The sequence below is a fragment of the Cibotium barometz genome, chromosome 39 (assembly GCF_041138505.1).
Source record: "Cibotium barometz isolate CiBa-2024 chromosome 39, ASM4113850v1, whole genome shotgun sequence".
Taxonomy (NCBI): domain Eukaryota; kingdom Viridiplantae; phylum Streptophyta; class Polypodiopsida; order Cyatheales; family Cibotiaceae; genus Cibotium; species Cibotium barometz.
In genome coordinates, this window is record NC_141084.1 from 9,834,802 (window position 1) to 9,852,792 (window position 17,991).

At 44.9% G+C, this 17,991-nt stretch overlaps 1 protein-coding gene across 4 annotated transcripts in view; it reads right to left on the reverse strand.

Annotated features, from left to right (window-relative positions):
* Positions 1 to 202: 202 nt before the first annotated feature.
* Positions 203 to 17,991, reverse strand: part of LOC147615703 (uncharacterized) — a 139,626-nt gene continuing 121,837 nt past the window's right edge. The window contains exons 12-14 of one of the 4 annotated variants that reach the window (XM_086778272.1): positions 8,116 to 8,271; positions 7,934 to 7,996; positions 203 to 511 (exon numbers count right to left, since the gene is read on the reverse strand). In XM_086778272.1, coding sequence (XP_086634398.1) covers positions 7,941 to 7,996; positions 8,116 to 8,271 — 212 coding nt within the window. In that variant the 3' untranslated portion in view covers positions 203 to 511; positions 7,934 to 7,940. Of the gene's footprint in view, positions 512 to 5,524; positions 5,698 to 7,933; positions 8,000 to 8,115; positions 8,272 to 17,991 lie in introns of those variants that run through there. The other 3 variants (XM_086778270.1, XM_086778271.1, XM_086778269.1) reach the window with 3 other exon arrangements.

Consider the following 17,991-nt stretch of genomic DNA (forward strand, 5'->3'; position numbering starts at 1 on the left):
GATAGGAGACAACCTTTTTGTAAAGGCTGAATAATTGGCACAATATAATCAAATCATGCATTATATAACGCATACAAGAGAAAGAATACTAGACCTTTTAGGATAAGTATACAGGTGGTGTTCCCTAAACATAGAAGAATCTATACTTTTAACCCTCTAATCAAAAAGCGATCTATTAAAGCTCTAGATTATCGCAAAAATGTATAAGATGCATTTTTATATAGACGCTTGAATGCAAGTAATAGGAGCATCTCTGAAAGGATACTGGCCAAGGGGGAGGCTCTTTGTTGGATGTTCTAAAAAAGTAGATCTACATAAACATGTACTCTAATCTTATGAGGATCAACATCCATATGTTTACCCTATTGCCCAACACTTAGTCACCAAGTATAGCAATGCCTAATGGTGAATAAAGAATACAAACTTGACTTCAAAATCCATGGCCAACTCTTCTCTCTCCATGATTGCATAAGTCCCACCTAAAAAAACACACAACTCTTCTTCCCCAGTTCTGCCAACACACAGCCAATCAAAAAGGCTAAAGTATTGATCTTGACATGAAAGACCACCTCCCATCGTGAAGGCTAAAGTATTGATGTGGACATGAAGATTACCGCAAATTTTGATATCGTCAATAAAAATGCTACTCTTGGAGAGATTGTGCTTTTGAAGATCACATCGTGCTTCAAACAAAATTGAATTGTAAAAGTCGAAAGTGAAATGTCAAAGAGGAGATTTTGTGTAATGATGTGCAAGTGATGATGTCATGGGGCCACATGCAATGATTGAGAGAAACATGGAATAGTTTCTCATTTATGGTTGAAAATTTTGTTATTGGAATGGGGAGCTTTTGTAGTGCAATCATCTTATCATGGTACACACTCATACGTCCCATAAGATATGCTATGATCATTTTACCTCATGTTAAGCACTTCAATGAGGTGGGAAATGATGACCTCATTAAAAAGCCAAAATAGCACAAATGCAATTCAAATAACATGTCTAAACTGAATTCACTATACAATGGCAAGATTAGAGGACTAAAGTTTGTTTGATGTTCTTACACTTTGTGAGCATAGAGGCCACTACTTTGTTGAGCATGTTTTCTCTTCATTAGAGGCCACTACTTCGTTGAGCATGTTTTCTCTTCATTAGCAATACATTCGCATTAAACGGTCCCAAGTACAAAAGTTTACTTGCAAAAATATTTGAAAGGAACTATAAGAAAAGCATACTATGTATAGATATATAAGTGAGGCACAAGGCAACAAAGTTCATTGATGGGTTGGGTGAAATGGAACAGAGTGCTTCATCCAATTGCTAGATTAAACAAGTCATTATTGAAAACATGAAAAAAGCAGAGTTTTAAAATGCTTAAGGTTCTAATATGATGTACCCTTTTTCAATTAAATATAGCAGAAGGGTTATGTCACCATAAAAGAAATTACTTGAAGAAGCAACAATTTCTCTATGATGCCTAAAGTTTGACAATAATAAATTTTTTTAACCGTGATACTATCAAATATAGGCAGAGAAAAAGGGACTCCAAGTTGATTTAAGCTATTTGTGCTGATCAACATTCAAGTGACACGATTACTAAGTTATTTTTAAAATACCATGTCTCATTGTTTACACATGGTGTGTAGCAAAATCATCACCTAGGCAAACACATTGATCTAGCTTGCATTTATCCTAATCTATTATTCAAATAATAATATATGAACATTAGCGAACTCTATGAAACACGGATTTAATCTGAGTGAATAATTTGGTTGCCACATGTAATCTCCTCTACAAGGCTATATCTCATGAGGGGGGGAGGGGGGACCAACCAATTAAGCCAAGTAACCTCGTTGTCTTTGACCCTGAGGAAAAGGACCACCACTCCAAATCCATTGAAAAGCCTCTCGGCACTTTTGCATACGCTCAAAGCCAAAGTGAGGCCTCTCCCACTGGCCACAGAGGGCGTGTATGATGTCTATGCATATGCTCTTCATCGACTCGACGAGTGGCATGGAGTGCCCTCTATGGCCAGATGTGCCATGCTACCATACTGCTCATGAGGAGGGGAGCTGCTAACTAGTAGAGCAATTCTTGAGCATAGCAGTATGTTATTTCCCGCCACACATATGTCTTTATATGCTGACATCATGAAGTTTTCCAGCTTAGGAAACATCCCCCTCCTAGGAGAATTCAATGCACGGAGAAGCCTTCACTAAGTCCAATTCTTCGATTTTGCCAGGAATCCCATCATTCTGCATGAACTTGATCCAAGACGTGAGGACACAAAGAAAGGTAATGTAAATCAAGATCACCTTTACAAGTTTCTTTTTGTCCTTAACAACTCGGCCTCCCTCTCTACCCTAACAACCCAGCTCTCTGTCATCTTGCATGACACTGCTAAAAACGCCTTTCCTGGCAATCATCACCCAGAGCCATGCCTCATCTATATGATGACAAGTGCAAGGCCACCTGCCTACAAATCTTACACAAGCCAGCAACTGACAACATCACTAAGCACCAAGCACAGAGGATGTTCCAGTTCCAATGCCTCACATCGAAAGAAGAGGGCTTTATTTGCTACATGCAAGAATGATTGATACCTAGTGTTTTGGAGTGCAAACAGCAGTGAAGCATGGCGTAGACTTTTTGAACAAAGACCACCCACATTTATCATGGACCCCACCATACGGCACGCCCATGTAAAAAAATTGTACCATATACCCAATCAGTCCCCCCACAAACTCCCCACACTTCTGACCCTCCAAGCTACTCTTTTTTTTTCCCCAAGGGAAAGAGATCTTTCTATTAGTTAGCGAGCAAAACAGCCATAATGGCTTAGTACAAACTGAGCTCCATAGAGGGGAGCGAGAGTCAAGAAACTGAAAAGGGGGAAGGATGCTCTTCTCCTCCAGCTGGCCACTATCAATGAGAAAGGGACCGTCATGCCAAATCCTCAGGAAGGCCTCGCGATGCTTCTGCATATGGTCGCAACCACCCTCAAGCTTCCCCCACTGCCCAGAGAGGGTATGGATGATATCAAGCCAGATGTTCCGAATGGACTGCGCTAGCGGGGTAATGGCATTGCAGAAATACATAGATGAGAGACCTCCAGGACAAGTCCCCCCACCCTCCTCATCATATGCCATGGCGGCCTCAACCTCAACAGCCCAAGTAACTGTGCCCCAAGTAACTCTACGGGAGGGGGCCCGATCCATAGTGAAAATACTATACATTGAAAATGAAGGAGCATCACTCACTTTACGAACACTAGAGCACTATTGGTTCTTCATTACAAGAACTTGCTGCCCTCACTACTGACATTCATGAAGACAACAAGACGGCTGTCCTCATCTCTAGTCTCGAGGACAGACAGATTCAAGGAAGTCCTCTCTACACTTAAGAGTGTCTAGAGAGATGACTTAGGATAGCATGATAGCACTCCTTGACGAGGATAAATTATTATAGGACCAAAACGCATCAGTCCTCGACATGGAGAAAGGCTTCTTCTCAAAACAAAGAAGCAAATTCAAAGGCAAGGCAGTGAAGTGCACCTATTGCAGAAAGTTGGGCCATACTAAAGACGTGTGCTTCAAGAAAATGGCCAAGAAACAAGAAAAGAACCATGCAAACTTGCTCGCAAAAGATGCAGATTGGGAGAACGAAGAACCAAAGAAGTCAGAGACTTCTACAGCAGCACTTGATAAAGCCTTTTTTGCAGAACTCTCCAATCTATCTCTTGTAGAGATAGATACTGACTGGGCTTTTTAGCCCACTTCATCTGTTTGTGTTTGAGTTGGATTCTCTGCCCAAGATGTCCCCCGAAATCTGAAAATAATCTTGTGTGTGTGTTACGTTTTCCCATGTGTTTTCTAGCGTAAATGTTTGTATCGCCTTGTGCTATAAAAGGCTCTATAATTTCCTCATTATAACCATGTTTTGAGTGGGGGGAGCAGTTACGGAGACTGAAGAATCTTATGTGTGGTCAAGCTCCATCTGCAAGCTTGGCTATGATCTGGTGTATCACGCCAAGTATGGCCGTTGAACTTTTTCATCACATAGTACCAGTGACCCCAAATCACCATAAGAACGAAGGCTATTCCTCATAACTCCACCTTCGCTCCCGAAGGAGGGTTTGTTGGGTATTTCAGAGTCTCATGTGTCTTCCAGTCTCATGTGTGTCCACCTTCTATATGTGTACCGGGGTTTGTTTGTGTAAGCCTGTGAGTGAACCCACCCTTAAATGGGGAAACGAGAAATATGTCATGTGTATTATTACTAGATGTGATTTATGTGAGCCAAAAGATAAGGTTTGCAACCTATAAAAAAAGCCTGTACTTGGTGTACTACACATCAACCAAATTCAATACTCATTGAGTCGTGCAAATATTGTGAGCATTGTTTTTCTCTCTCTAAGCTCTCTCTTCCTGTTAGCTCTCTGCAAACTCCATCATGGAGTTCTACCCTCCATAGCCTAGCATCAACCACCATAGCCATGCTGCAGTTAACCCTAACCTAGCGTGCAGCCTTCAAGTGAGACGTCCGCACCTACACCTCGATTCTTACCAATAGCCTGTGCTGGGTTGCCTTTGCAAGCAAACAATCCTAGCCATCGCTCCACAAAAGGTGAGAGGAATAGAAGACTCACCCTGTGCAATCCTCCTCTTAAACCAATGAAAACCAGCATGAGTCTCGAATATAGCAAGTATTTCCCAACGGACCCCCATGTTTATCACACGTAGAAAAATTCCACATAATGTGTAGGGTAGGGTAGCCATGTTCCAATGCAAAGTCATGGGTCTCGATTTTCCTTAGCACAAAGATCACACACACACAACTCCACCCAACAGCCCAGATGGGTGCTCAAGCAAGAGATGACCTCAACAGTCTAGTGGAGTGACAGTTTTGGCGATGTGCACCCCAGCTCATTAAAATTGGCTCCCAGGAGATCTCCTAGAGTGAGTGAAGATTGCCTTTTCTCTTGTTTGGTATGCCAAAAAGTGCGCTACAATCTGTAAAAGACCCTTGGCTTGCTACACCTTTACATACTATTATGCAGCCACGGGAGAGTGTATCTTTGAAGTTCATCATGGATGTTTTTTCTATAACATCACTGGCATGGACTGGCTTTTGGATTGTATTATAAATACTCACTCCATAAGCCATTCAAGTAATAACTCAGGTGAGCAATTGGTTATTGGATACTTGTCCCATAAAAGCAGGGTTATTAATAGGGCCTGGGGCCCATATAAGCTAGTGTGTGCGCACATTAATTTAGTGTGGAGCCACTATGTCTCAGTCTGAATCCAGTCTGCCCTAGAGGCAGATAGTAGACTGCTGAAACCGCTGGCGGTTGGAAGGTTCTCCTATGCTTTGGGGTGGTCTGTGGACACGGTTAGGTTGGTGAGTGTCAATTTGTGCTGTGTATGCGTGCATGTGTTTGGTGCACGTGGATAGTTGCACGAGGTAGTTACACCTTGCACTTCCTATGGAAATTGGCAAAAGAGTCCACACTGCACAGGTGTAGTGCAAAGCTCACTTTCTTTCTTGTTAAAAGAATATCGAGCATGATCACATGGTTAGTTTGTTTATTGTCAACTCATGCACCATGGGCTGCCCAAAACAGTTGTAGGAGACAGGAATCCAAGGACAACCTGCTGAGCAAATATGGGCAGCAAGCTGTATTTTTTCTTCAGCCTACCATCCAAAAAGACGGATGATCAAAGTTCAAAGAAAGACAGTGAATTCAGTTATTTTGTTAATTTGCCAGATATATATCATCATGGGGAAAGAAGCATGTGATAAGTTCTCCCACTGGAGACCTATAACTATGCTATCTGTACCGTACAAGATACTGGCAAAGGTGATAGCCATCAGGATGTCCCCCCTTCTGCAGACGTGGTTGCCAAGACATAGTATTGGATAACATCTACAATACTCTCATTGGCAAGGAGGCAGCTCACATAGCTAGACAAAATGCATTATACTTCAAAAAGACCTTGAGAAGGCATATGACAGAGTACACTGGTCCTTTCTCAGCAGAGTCCCGAGAAAAATGGGTTTTGGAAATACAATCCCCTCCATCATATATCTCCTCTGTTGGGGGGGTGAATCCAAGCTTCTTCTCAATAGCTGTGTGGTTTGAAAAATTTTCATCCAAAGGTGTGTTATAGGCAAGGATGTGCTCTGTTGTTTGCTGTGATCGCTCACCCCCTACTATTGGCTGGACAGGATTACTAGCCTGCAGCTTGAGTGCAAGCAGCTAATCAACCAGTGTTTTGCTGAACTCCCTCTTCTGATGAGGAAAATCTCAGGAGAGCACTGCCAATCATTTAATGCTTTTCTTAAGCCTCTCGCTCTAGATGCAACCTGAGCAAGGATTATAAGCTTGCCAAGGATGATTCATTTGACATAAACAGATGAAGACACGAAGTGGTCTGAAAGGGGAATGTATTCAGACATATTGGGTGCCAAATAGGGATCGAGATCTGCAATAAACAGCTTGTAGAATGGATTATACATACAATTAAGATTAAGCTAAGGAAATGCAGCTCTTCTGCAAATTCTTATTGAGCTCTTGGTAAGAAGTCTTTCAACTAATAGAATGGAAAAAGGATCATAGGGTTACTAGGAACTCCCTGTTCAGTAATAGGTACTTATGGTCGCTCTCCCTTTGGGCATCAAGGTGCTTCACAGGAATATGGGATCTGGAAAATGTCTCAGGTGCAGGACTTCAGGATGCTTGCAATCTTTTTCAGGGGTGCCCTGCCATTCGAGCTCTTTGGACCCACTGGGTTTTGGGTAAGGACGTAAGTCCTGCTGCTGAATGTAATGCCATTTTTTGTGTGATTAGATACACGTCTCTGGGAAGTGTGGTGCTCCAGGAATGAAATATGCTTCAAGTTCAGGAAGTGATCTTGTCCTTCTGAAAATATAATGTGCATATTATATGCAGTCTGTAGCTAAGTCTAATGATCGGTCCTCTAGTAGTTTCATTACTCTGTTGGAGAGGTTTTAACATTACTGCTGCTGTAAGTAGAAGGTGCTGGCTCTCATATGTTGGCTTATTCTTTTTGTCCAGGATCTCCCCTTCCATACTGAACGGAGGAAGATTACTCTTTGGCGAATCCAAAAGGGGAGGTTGGTGTATTGGTGAAAGACTCTGCTGGCTATTTCCATCGCACGAAATAGGATGATATATGGGTCAATCTACACACTGTGGTGTCTTTTTGCAGAGTGTTGGGGCTGGACTACTCTTGGGGATATTGATAGTTGGTTTTATGTCTCTAGGACTTCTTGATTTCAGTTTCTGGACTCTCTATATATACAGTTATATGTAGAACTCTACGGGTTGTAGCAATCAGCTTTTGTGGTGGTGCTGTTTACTCTGCTCTCTGCAGTTGGCTCTCTGCTATAAGAGAAACCTTTAAGTGCTGACAGCAGTTATTTGACTAATACACTTACCTTCCCCAAAAAAAGGTGATCCCTCAACCTACGTTAAGTACAAAGGACTAAATTTCCGCAGCTAAGAAGTAGGCAAAAAAACTTAATGCGGCCTTATGTAAGGTCCAGACAACAACATAAATGTCCCAAGAATGCGTCAAGACCTATGATGATCAACTGCCACTATTTATTAGCTATGTGGTTATGCCACATGGCCCTTGGTCATCTAGTTGTGTGGAAAAGCATGTGAGCCAGCAGAAAGAAAGCATACACACCTCAATTCAGAAGGAGAGAGAATTTAAAACTTTGTTAAACTACAATGTACCACACCTCACCTAACGCACTCTAAATAACAAAAACTTGTTAGAAAGAAAAAGGTATGTTTTCCTATCGTGTTCAGCCATTGACTCTGTGCAAATGCCATGCTATTAGACTGATGGAAAGGCCATTACCTTCTACAAAGATTTTATCCTTTCATTCAAAAGTATACCTTGTCACTATCTTATGAAGCGAAAAGCTTGGGTGCAAGTAGATGCCAAGTTACATGATGAACCTACTGCATGCACAAACAGCAAAGAGAACCAAATCACCACCTTTTACATACACATACCCATGGCATTTAAGTACACATGGAGTATGCAATTTGAACATAAAAAGATGGGACTTGCTTACCTTTAAAAATAAGGTTGATGTCATGTCTTCTTCTTTTCAATTCTTGTCCCAATCTCAAACAACCAATTCGACTCTCATTACTGCAAGCTTGCAAAACCTGCAACCTTTTGGCATGTTTCTCTTCGTTCATCAAGCGATTCTCAACTTTGTACAGCCCTGTAGGTTGTTGGCAAAAACGGACCAGAGTAATCACTGAATAACAGAAAAATTTAAAATGCTCCAGGGTTACCCACGCAAAGAGCTCAGTCAAACAGAAAGAGAGCACAAATAAGCAATTGGTCCACAATTTCTAAAAGCCAATGACCAGGAATTGCTTAGATTCCTAAATAGCAGAAGTACAAGGATCTCTGATCAACGTTTCTAGTAATAATATGGGCATGCCACAAATAATTTGGAAAGCCCACATTGAGGCCCACTACAACATACTGAACTACCCTATACCTGATCTCTGCAAACTCTTGCGGCCTGCAACATCAATTCTGTTGATCACAGAATTTGTCCTTAAATCCATCCATAATTTGAAAAATGAGCCAATGAGGTGATAGCTCAAGGGTAAAGCTGCTTGTCTAGACTAGGAGGTCCTGGGTTCAAAACCCCACAAGGTGCTCCCTCGGCGGCATCGCCTGAGCCTAAATGGATTATTATTTTTTTGGATAAATGAAACAGCTAAGGACTACAAGAGTTTCAGTCAAAGCTTTTTCTCCATTGCAAAGAGATTTCCGTGCCTATCTTTCAATAAGGCTGTTTGCCATGGCTTTCCAAAACCGTGGACCAAGAACACAATTATCCCTAACCATAAAGGACAAGACTCAATGGACCCACAGTATTACAACACTATTATGGTTGGGCACAGATGACCAAGATCTATGACCTTAAACTACTTGAGACATACTTGAATGATTGGGCTAAGAGTAGAGGGGCAGCCAAGTCTTACAGGCACTATTTAAGACAGGCTTGCCCTACAGTCCTCCAAGCAGCTAGAAGCAGATGGGCACGATTCATGGTAAAGCCGAGTATGCACCTGGTTCCCAAGGCAGGGACTCAGGATGGATCGCCTCCCTCCACTCTAGTATGACCCAGACTCCTGTCTCACGATGACAGGGACCAGGTGATCAGATATGATTTATTGGAACTATACATGCAGGATACCTGGATCACAACAAATGAGCCACTCTCACATAGACGGCAGTACTACATGGATACTTTCACGAGGCTTACAGAGGATGGTTTCATAGTGGAGGCCAGGTATCTTGACATATACATGTCACATGCCAAGCGGATTGCAGTGGGCCAGCCGTGCAGATACCTCGTGAGGAGAGGATATGCACTATATGCCAGAGGGAGGTCGAGTCAATGGCGCACTTCATATGCAGGTGCACCGTTTCCGAGGGAGGTTCCACTATCTCTTCAGAGAGGGGTTTGCACCCTTGTCCAGATCATGGATTATCCGGATCAGCGGTGCCTACTTCATCGCCACACACTCACTGATTAGAGAGTCCAGACCTCGTGGGAGGCATCCACCTTGGCCCCAATAGACCATCACTCAGTTCTTCCAATCAACAGAGGACGTCACACCAGCCATGGATGACAAGTGCCCGACCACCCACCAAACCCACTCTGGTGTGCCTCAAGATCGGGCCACATCGCTGGTGGTCTCCCTCGCTCTCTCGCACTGCACTTCGTACCCACCCCGCCCAAGCTCTGCTTACACTGTGCACTCCTGCTGTACTGCGCTGCTGTGCTGACCTGCTCGCACTGTAATTGCGCTACCAGAAATACTGCGTGTCCGCCCTGCGCCCCTGCATCCGTGCTGTACACAGGCGCACACAGGCGCGCTTCCCCTCCGCCTCCGCTGCTCGCCAGGCCTTACCTTTTCCCACCCGTACACTGTGTGTCTGCCTTCCAGGCGCACACAGCCGCATTTCCCCGCACACTGCGTGTCCGCCGTCGCTTTTCCCATCCACCCTTGCTCAGGCCCCCAAGGCAGCAACTAGGGGAAATAGCACAATGAACCTATAGGAGCTGGAGGCATACATCAAGACAGTGGAGGACAACACCAAGAAATTACTGGGCAAACAAAAGAAGGTGCTGGACAGGGTTCTGAACCAACATGGAAAACAGTTGGAAGGCCTCCGCAAGGAGATACAAGGAAAGAACAACAGGATTGAAGAACTGACAGCCCAAGTGAACCACCAGGAAGAGGTGATTCAGATGTTGAAAGAGACCCAGCTGCAACAAACAGGAATGCCAAAAGCTGCCCGAATGCTAGGGGAACTCCGGGCAGAAATGGAAGCCCTAAAGGCTACGGTCAAGGACCACACAGGGGAGGAAGGGGAACTGAATATTCAGGAGGGTTTAAGGACTGACTTGGAGCAGTTGAAAGCTGCGAGTGATAAGCTGCGGGAAGAACTGCAGACCATGAAGAACGATTGGGTGGAGGTGGTGAAGAAGCACAAACCACCACAGAGCATCATACACGAGACTCTGGAGGAGGAGAAACACAGGAAGGACAGGGCCCTCCATGTGCGAGTACGGGGGCTACAGGCGGAGGGCTTCCCCAAAGGAGGATGCCATGACACTTTTCCAGATGCTAGGAGTGGACGGAATCCCCCCCCCCCCCCCCCCCCCTTTGCACACACATGGAGGGCAGGAAAGGGTATGACACGAGAGCGACCCCTCATCATTAGATTCCCTGATGCCATCAACAGACAGGCCTTCTTAGACAGGCGGGCTGCCCTCAAGGGCACACAGGTGTACATGGGAGATGAACTCACTCCAGCACAGGTGGCACACCGGTGTGAGGAGATGGTGGCCACCCCCTTTTGAAGCTGACCATGTCTACCTCTCTTTCACTCTTACCTGCACACCACCCGTCCCTCCACCACCTCCCCCCATCTCACATTACACTCAGGTCCTCTTTGATCACGAGCTTGACCTTGTTTACTCCAACCACATCTACCGCCAACTCCAGGATGTGGAACCTACTGTCCCCCTATCCACCCTCACAACACAACTCACCACCATACTCCACACATCCGCCACAGCTTCTTTCATCTGCAAGCGGCGGTCTACCGCCAAACCACCTTGCGGTTCCATGCCCCATAACTGTTGGTATGATGATGATTGTCGGGCCACATGCTCCTGTCTTACGCATGAGGTATGGATTGGGCAAATCACGAAGCGCCAAGCGCACCAGATTTCTCAACGGCTCACCCGACACAAGAAACGGGAGTTCTATGCTCGGAAAGAGGATGAGTTATACCGACTTTTCTTAGGGCCAAACTGCCAAGAGGCATGGATGAAACTCCGAGAACATCGCCCTCCCACACCTATCACCTGCCCACACACATGGCACTCCTATGCACACTCCCTCTATCATATCCCTTATCAGGCACCCCTACCCCCACCACCAGACCCCCGCCCCACCACCTCCACCTTCTTCACAAAGGGCATGGTCCTCAAGGCCATTCGTAGACTACGCAATGGGCGAGCCCAAGATCATGAAGGACTCACTGCTGAGTACATCTCGCATGCCCATGATACCCTAGTGCCCCTACTAGCCTACATGTTCAATAGAGCCCTTTATGAAGGATTTCCACCCTCTTGGTCCACCATCACCATCACCCCCATCCTCAAAGCCGGAGATCCACTTGATCCTAATAACTACACGACAATCATGATTGGCCACTCTATGGAACAGTGCTAGAGGCAAAGCTCAAGGATGCAGAGCCTCAGGACAGGCTGGCTTTCGGAGGCGCTACTCTACCCTTGACCACATCTTCACCCCCTGTGCCATCATCGAGGAGGGTAGAGCATGACACTGTTGGGTTTTATGCTGTGTATGCACCCAGAGGAGTGCTAGTGATCATCAGTAGATTACTGGGGCACTTTTTACTTCAGTTAGTGGAGGTTTTTTCCCCCAGTTTAGTTCAGTTTAACTTATATGCAGTTTATAAGTGTTTTGGTCCACCCGGCACATTTTATGGCCGGACATGTGAACACTTATCTTTTGGGGTCACTATTATGTGGCTATTGTACTTCACTTTGATCATCAAGCAATTGACAATAGTCCTGCTCTCTCTCTGTTGGTTTTCCACGCCTGCTTGAGCTTCTGTAAACCCTAACCCTAACCCTTCATTGCCTTCATTTGGTATCAGAGCATTGAAGCTCTGCCCTGCTCCGCCCGTTACCTTTCATACTGCACTGCTCCGTACATGTTATCGCCTGTTTCCATCAACTGAAGGTACAGTCGCACAGCTCCGTACAGTGTACCTGCACCAGTCCGTACACACCTGCGCAGGGCAGTACTGCTCCGTACATCTGTGCTTCCGTACAAGACAGCGCCGCCTTCAGTACCCGTACTGTACCTGCAACGCACGTGTATACTGTACCTGCTTCGAATGACTGCGCCTGTCAGCGCCTGTACCTGATACGTACATCTAAACCTGCAGCGCACGTGTACCAGTTCGAACTGCAGTGGTCGACTGTAACTAATTAGTCATTCAGTGGTAAGCATTAAAATTCAGTTTTTGGGCATTTTTATTTTCTCTGTGAAAATATACAGGCACAACAGGCAGATTTTCTAGCAAGGAACTATACAGGTTTTTTGCACAGTTTGGGTGCAGCAAATTTGGGCTTTTTTGGGGCATTTTGGCATTGTGTACGCCATTTGCTGCTCTACTCAGTCATTGGTGCATTGAGCTGCACATTCAGAGGATTGAGAGTGCAGGCATATTTGGGTGAACTGTATTCAGTGGAGTACAGTTATTATCAGGGTTTCTGCTATTGGGTTTTTTGGTAAACAGGTACAACATTGTGCGTAAGCATAATGGCAAATCAACAGCAAAGTGATGTATTCACATATTTGTCTAAGGAAGACAAATTGGATGGCACGAACTACTCCTTGTGGAGTTTTATGCTGAAAAATGTGCTTGTGGCAAAAGGTCTTTGGGATTTTGTTAGTGGTGATGAACCACGTCCAGGTCCATTGGCTCCAGAGACTCCTCCCCAAGGGGGTGCTCGTGGACGAGGACAACAGGTACAGGCTCCAGGACAGCCATTGCCTGTTCAAAGAACAAATGCTCAAAAGACATGGGATGCCAGGGATGCACAAGCTTTGTCACTCATTGCATTGTCAGTACAGAGGTCCATTATACCTCATATTCGTTCAGCTGGCTCTTCACAGAATGCATGGGTGACTTTGGAGCAGATGTATGCTGCTCGTAATGAGGCTAGAATCTCATTTTTGAAAAGAGAGCTGGAAAATCAGAAAATGAATGAAGGAGATGATATGTCTAGCCACTTAGAAGAGGATTGCCAAAGAGAAGGCAAAGGAAGCTGGGATGTCTGTTAATGATGCTTCTAAAGCTCCTCCAGAGACTGCTTCTTTTGTTGAGGACAGGGATTACTGTTTTTATACATGCAGCTATGATGCCTCTTGGTCTTCACAGGCACTCAGTTTGACAGAGCATGCATGTACTTGGTATTTTGATAGTGGTGCCTCAAAGCATATCACATCTCGCAGGGATTTGTTTAGTCATGTTGGCCCTGCCCCCGTTGGCAAAACTGTTCAGTGTGCCAACAATGCTTCATATCCAGTTCGTGGCATTGGGGAGATTCAGCTCACAGCCATTGATGGCTCCATTCTTTGCTTACAGATGCCTTATATGTACCAGGGATAAAGAAGAATTTGTTGTCCATTTCTTCTTTAGCACATTGTGGTATGCAAGTCCACTTTGATGATGATAAATGCATGGTCAGAGACAAAGCTAATGCCTTGACCTTGATGCTTACTGGTACATTATGTCATGGACTTTATCAGTTGGATGCATTTCAACCAGTGGATCAGTCTGCTTATCATGCATTCACTCTTACTCCAGCTATGGTTGATGCGGAGTTATGGCATGCTTGCATGGGGCATGTAAATTTTGGTAGTCTTATGCTTATGCAGCGACATAACATGTTTACAGATCTACCTCTCATGGAGAAGCCTCCAGATCACATTTGTGAAGGATTTATTTTGGGAAAAATGCACAGGTTTTCCTTCCCACATGATCAGGCTCTAAGAGCAACTGCAAAGTTGCAACTTATACACAGTGATCTTTGTGGTCCCATGCAGACGAAGTCATTAGGTGGTTGCTTCTATTTTGCAACATTTATTGATGACTTCTCTCGTATATGCTGGGTCTATCCTTTGACACAAAAATCACAGGTATATGATGCATTTTTGGCCTTTGTAGCACTTGCTGAGACAGAGTCAGGATGCAAAATGAAGACTCTCCGTTCTGACCGAGGGGGGGAATATATGTCACATATGCTGAATTCCTTTCTTGGGAGTAGAGGTATAAAACATCAGTATACTACTCCTTACACTCCACAGCAGAATGGGGTTGCAGAAAGGAAGAATCGGTCACTCATGGAGATGGCCAGATGTATGCTAAAGGCAAAAAGGCTACCACATATCTTTTGGGTGGAAGCAGTAATGTGTGCTTGTCATATTTTGAATCGATGTCCCACAAAGGCATTGGTTTCTATTACTCCTTTTGAGGCTTGGCATGGCCGCAAGCCTTCTGTATCGCATTTTCGTATCTTTGGGTGTCTTGCATATGCACACATACCCAAAGAGTTGAGGAGAAAGCTGGATGATAAAGCCACAAAATGCATTTTTGTTGGGTATAGCCGTGAGAGCAAGGGCTACAGGTTATATGACCCACTATCCAGGAAGATATTCACTAGTCGGGATGTGATTTTTGATGAAAAATCAGAAATATCCATGGCTGGTTATGAGGCAAATCAGGCTGAAAATGATGTGTTTGAAGGTCTACTACCCATGGAGTTTCATTCCACAGTTGGTGATCCAACTCATGAGGGTACAGGACAGCCAGTAAATGATGTAGGTGGTGCAGAAATTCAGCAGCCAAATGAGCCAGAAGCTGAACCAAATACGGGGCAGCAGGCACCACAGGTCAGACATATACCTAGATGGTATTTGAGGACATTACAGGACAGCCATTTAGAGGGTCCTCTTGCTGGTCGTACTCGTAGGGAGACAAGGACCAATGAGCATGCACACATCATGGATTTGAATCTGGTTATGGCAGCCAGTTTACAGGATGATGATGAGCCTGATTCATTTGTGGATGCACGAGATAATGTGCATTGGAACAAAGCCATGCAGGATGAGCTTGATTCTATTAAAAGGAATCAAACATGGGATTTGGTTGATCTGCCCAAAGGCAAGAAAGCAATTGGTACTAAATGGGTCTATAAGTTGAAAAGACATGCAGATGGATCCATTGACAGGTACAAAGCCCGTCTAGTTGCAAAGGGCTATGCACAGAAGAAGGGCATTGACTATGAGGAGACATTTGCTCCTACATCCCGTATGTCGACACTTAGGTGTGTCATTGCATTGGCTGCACATCGTGGTTGGGTTGTTCACCAGTTGGACATAAAGACTGCATTCCTACATGGGGACCTCGAGGAGGACGTTTATGTATTTCAGCCCATGGGTTTTGCAGAACATGGTCATGAGGGGAAAGTTTGCAGGCTGAAAAAGGCCTTGTATGGTTTGAAACAAGCTCCACAAGCTTGGTATGCAAAAATAGATGCTTTTCTACTCACTCAGGGATTTGTGAACAGTCCATCAGAGGCCACTCTGTATGTAAAGAAAGAAGAGACAGATCTGCTGGTCATCAGTCTTTATGTGGATGATCTCTTGCTCATGGGATCAAATGATGACAAAATTGCAGCTTTTAAGGAGATACTGCAAAACAGACATTTGACATGTCTGACTTGGGCCTTGTACATTACTATTTGGGCATACAGTTTGTGCAGGATAACAGAGGCATTGGGTTGTTGCAATCACGTTATGTTGCTAAACTTCTGGAGAAGTTTAAATTTCAGGATTGCAAGCCTATTAATACTCCTATGGAGCCTGGGATGAAACTGTCACTACAAGATGACAGTGTTTCCTTTGATGCCACTACATATGCTCAGGCTGTTGGGTGCCTCATTTACTTGTGTAATACAAGGCCAGATATTCAGTATGCAGTCTCTCAGTTGAGCAGATTCATGCACAGCCCACGGTTGTCACATTGGCAAGCTGTGAAGCGTGTATTCCGTTATTTGCAGGGTACCTTGTCTCTTGGATTGCTTTATCCTGAGGGGGGTGACATGCAGTTATACGCTTACAGTGATTCAGATTGGGCTGGTGATTTTGATACCAGACATTCCACTAGTGGAAATTGTTTCTTTCTTGGCTCTTCATGCATTTCTTGGCTAAGCAAGAAACAGACCACAGTGGCCACTTCGTCTTGTGAGGCAGAGTACAGAGCAGCCTACACTACTACTGTTGAGTGTGTTTGGCTGCGTCGTCTCATGACTGATATGGATATTTCAGTGGAGGAGCCTACACCTATCTATACTGATAGTCAGAGTGCCATTGCTGTGGCCAGGAATCCTGTGTTTCATGCTCGCACGAAACACATTAAGATTCACTATCATTTTGTTCGGGAGAGACTCCAGGCAGGAGATATCAGTCTGATCTACTGTCCTACAGATCAGAATGTGGCAGACATCTTCACCAAGGCATTACCACGTCCGAAATTTGAAGCATTCCGCAATGCTTTGAATTTGTTTCCTTTTGGTGGATGATGTACAGTGATCACATATCACTCCAGGGGGGTTTGTTGGGTTTTATGCTGTGTATGCACCCAGAGGAGTGCTAGTGATCATCAGTAGATTACTGGGGTACTTTTTACTTCAGTTAGTGGAGGTTTTTTCCCCCAGTTTAGTTCAGTTTCACTTATATGCAGTTTATAAGTGTTTTGGTCCACCCGGCACATTTTATGGCCGGACATGTGAACACTTATCTTTTGGGGTCACTATTATGTGGCTATTGTACTTCACTTTGATCATCAAGCAATTGACAATAGTCGTGTTCTCTCTCTGTTGGTTTTCCACGCCTGCTTGAGCTTCTGTAAACCCTAACCCTAACCCTTCATTGCCTTCAGACACCAGAGGATTTACTGCTGCTTTGTGGATTTTCGCAAAGCTTTTGATAATGTACCCCGAGCCCGCATCTTACACCGCCTACAGGAGATCGAAGTCCCATCTGACATGGTTTGGAGCATCATCGCCCTCTATGAGTCCGTCACCGGACGAGTGAGCCCCGGGAGGTACATCACAAGAGATTTCCAACACCATTGGGGTGAAATAGGGCTACCCTCTATCACCCACTCTTTTCGGCCTCTACATTGATGAGATCTCAAGCTTCATTGATGGATTAGGCAAGGCTGATCCCACACTGGCAGGCATATCGATCCCCATACTACTTTATGCATATGACATCGTCCTCCTCTCAGACTCAGCCGAAGGGCTTCAGAGATAGTTGGATGCCTTACATGACTTTTGCACTCAGCGGGACCTCTCTGTTAACCTTAGTAAAACCAAGGTAATGGTCTTCAATACCTCTCGCCCCGTCACATCCAGATTGAGCTTCACATATAGAGGGGATCCTGTGGAGATTGTCTCATCCTATGTCTATCTTGGTGTCACTTTCAGTGGCCCATGCTTTACCATGCTTCCCACAGCACATGCTAGAGTGACGCAGGGATATGCAGCCTTGAGCTTACTTGAGCGGCAGTGCTTCCATGCACATTTCGAGGAGCCCAGGACGAAGGGCTGGCTTTTTGACACCCTCGTCACACCAGCCTTGATGTATGGAGCAGCTTTCTGGGGGCCAGATTTATCCGATGAGGATTGGCAGCGAGTTGAGAGGCCCCATGTCGTGATGTTCCCCCGTATGATCCGCAGCAAACCATCAGTCCCACACCAGATTATCCAGGGAGAGTTTGTTGCAACCCCAATGGTAGT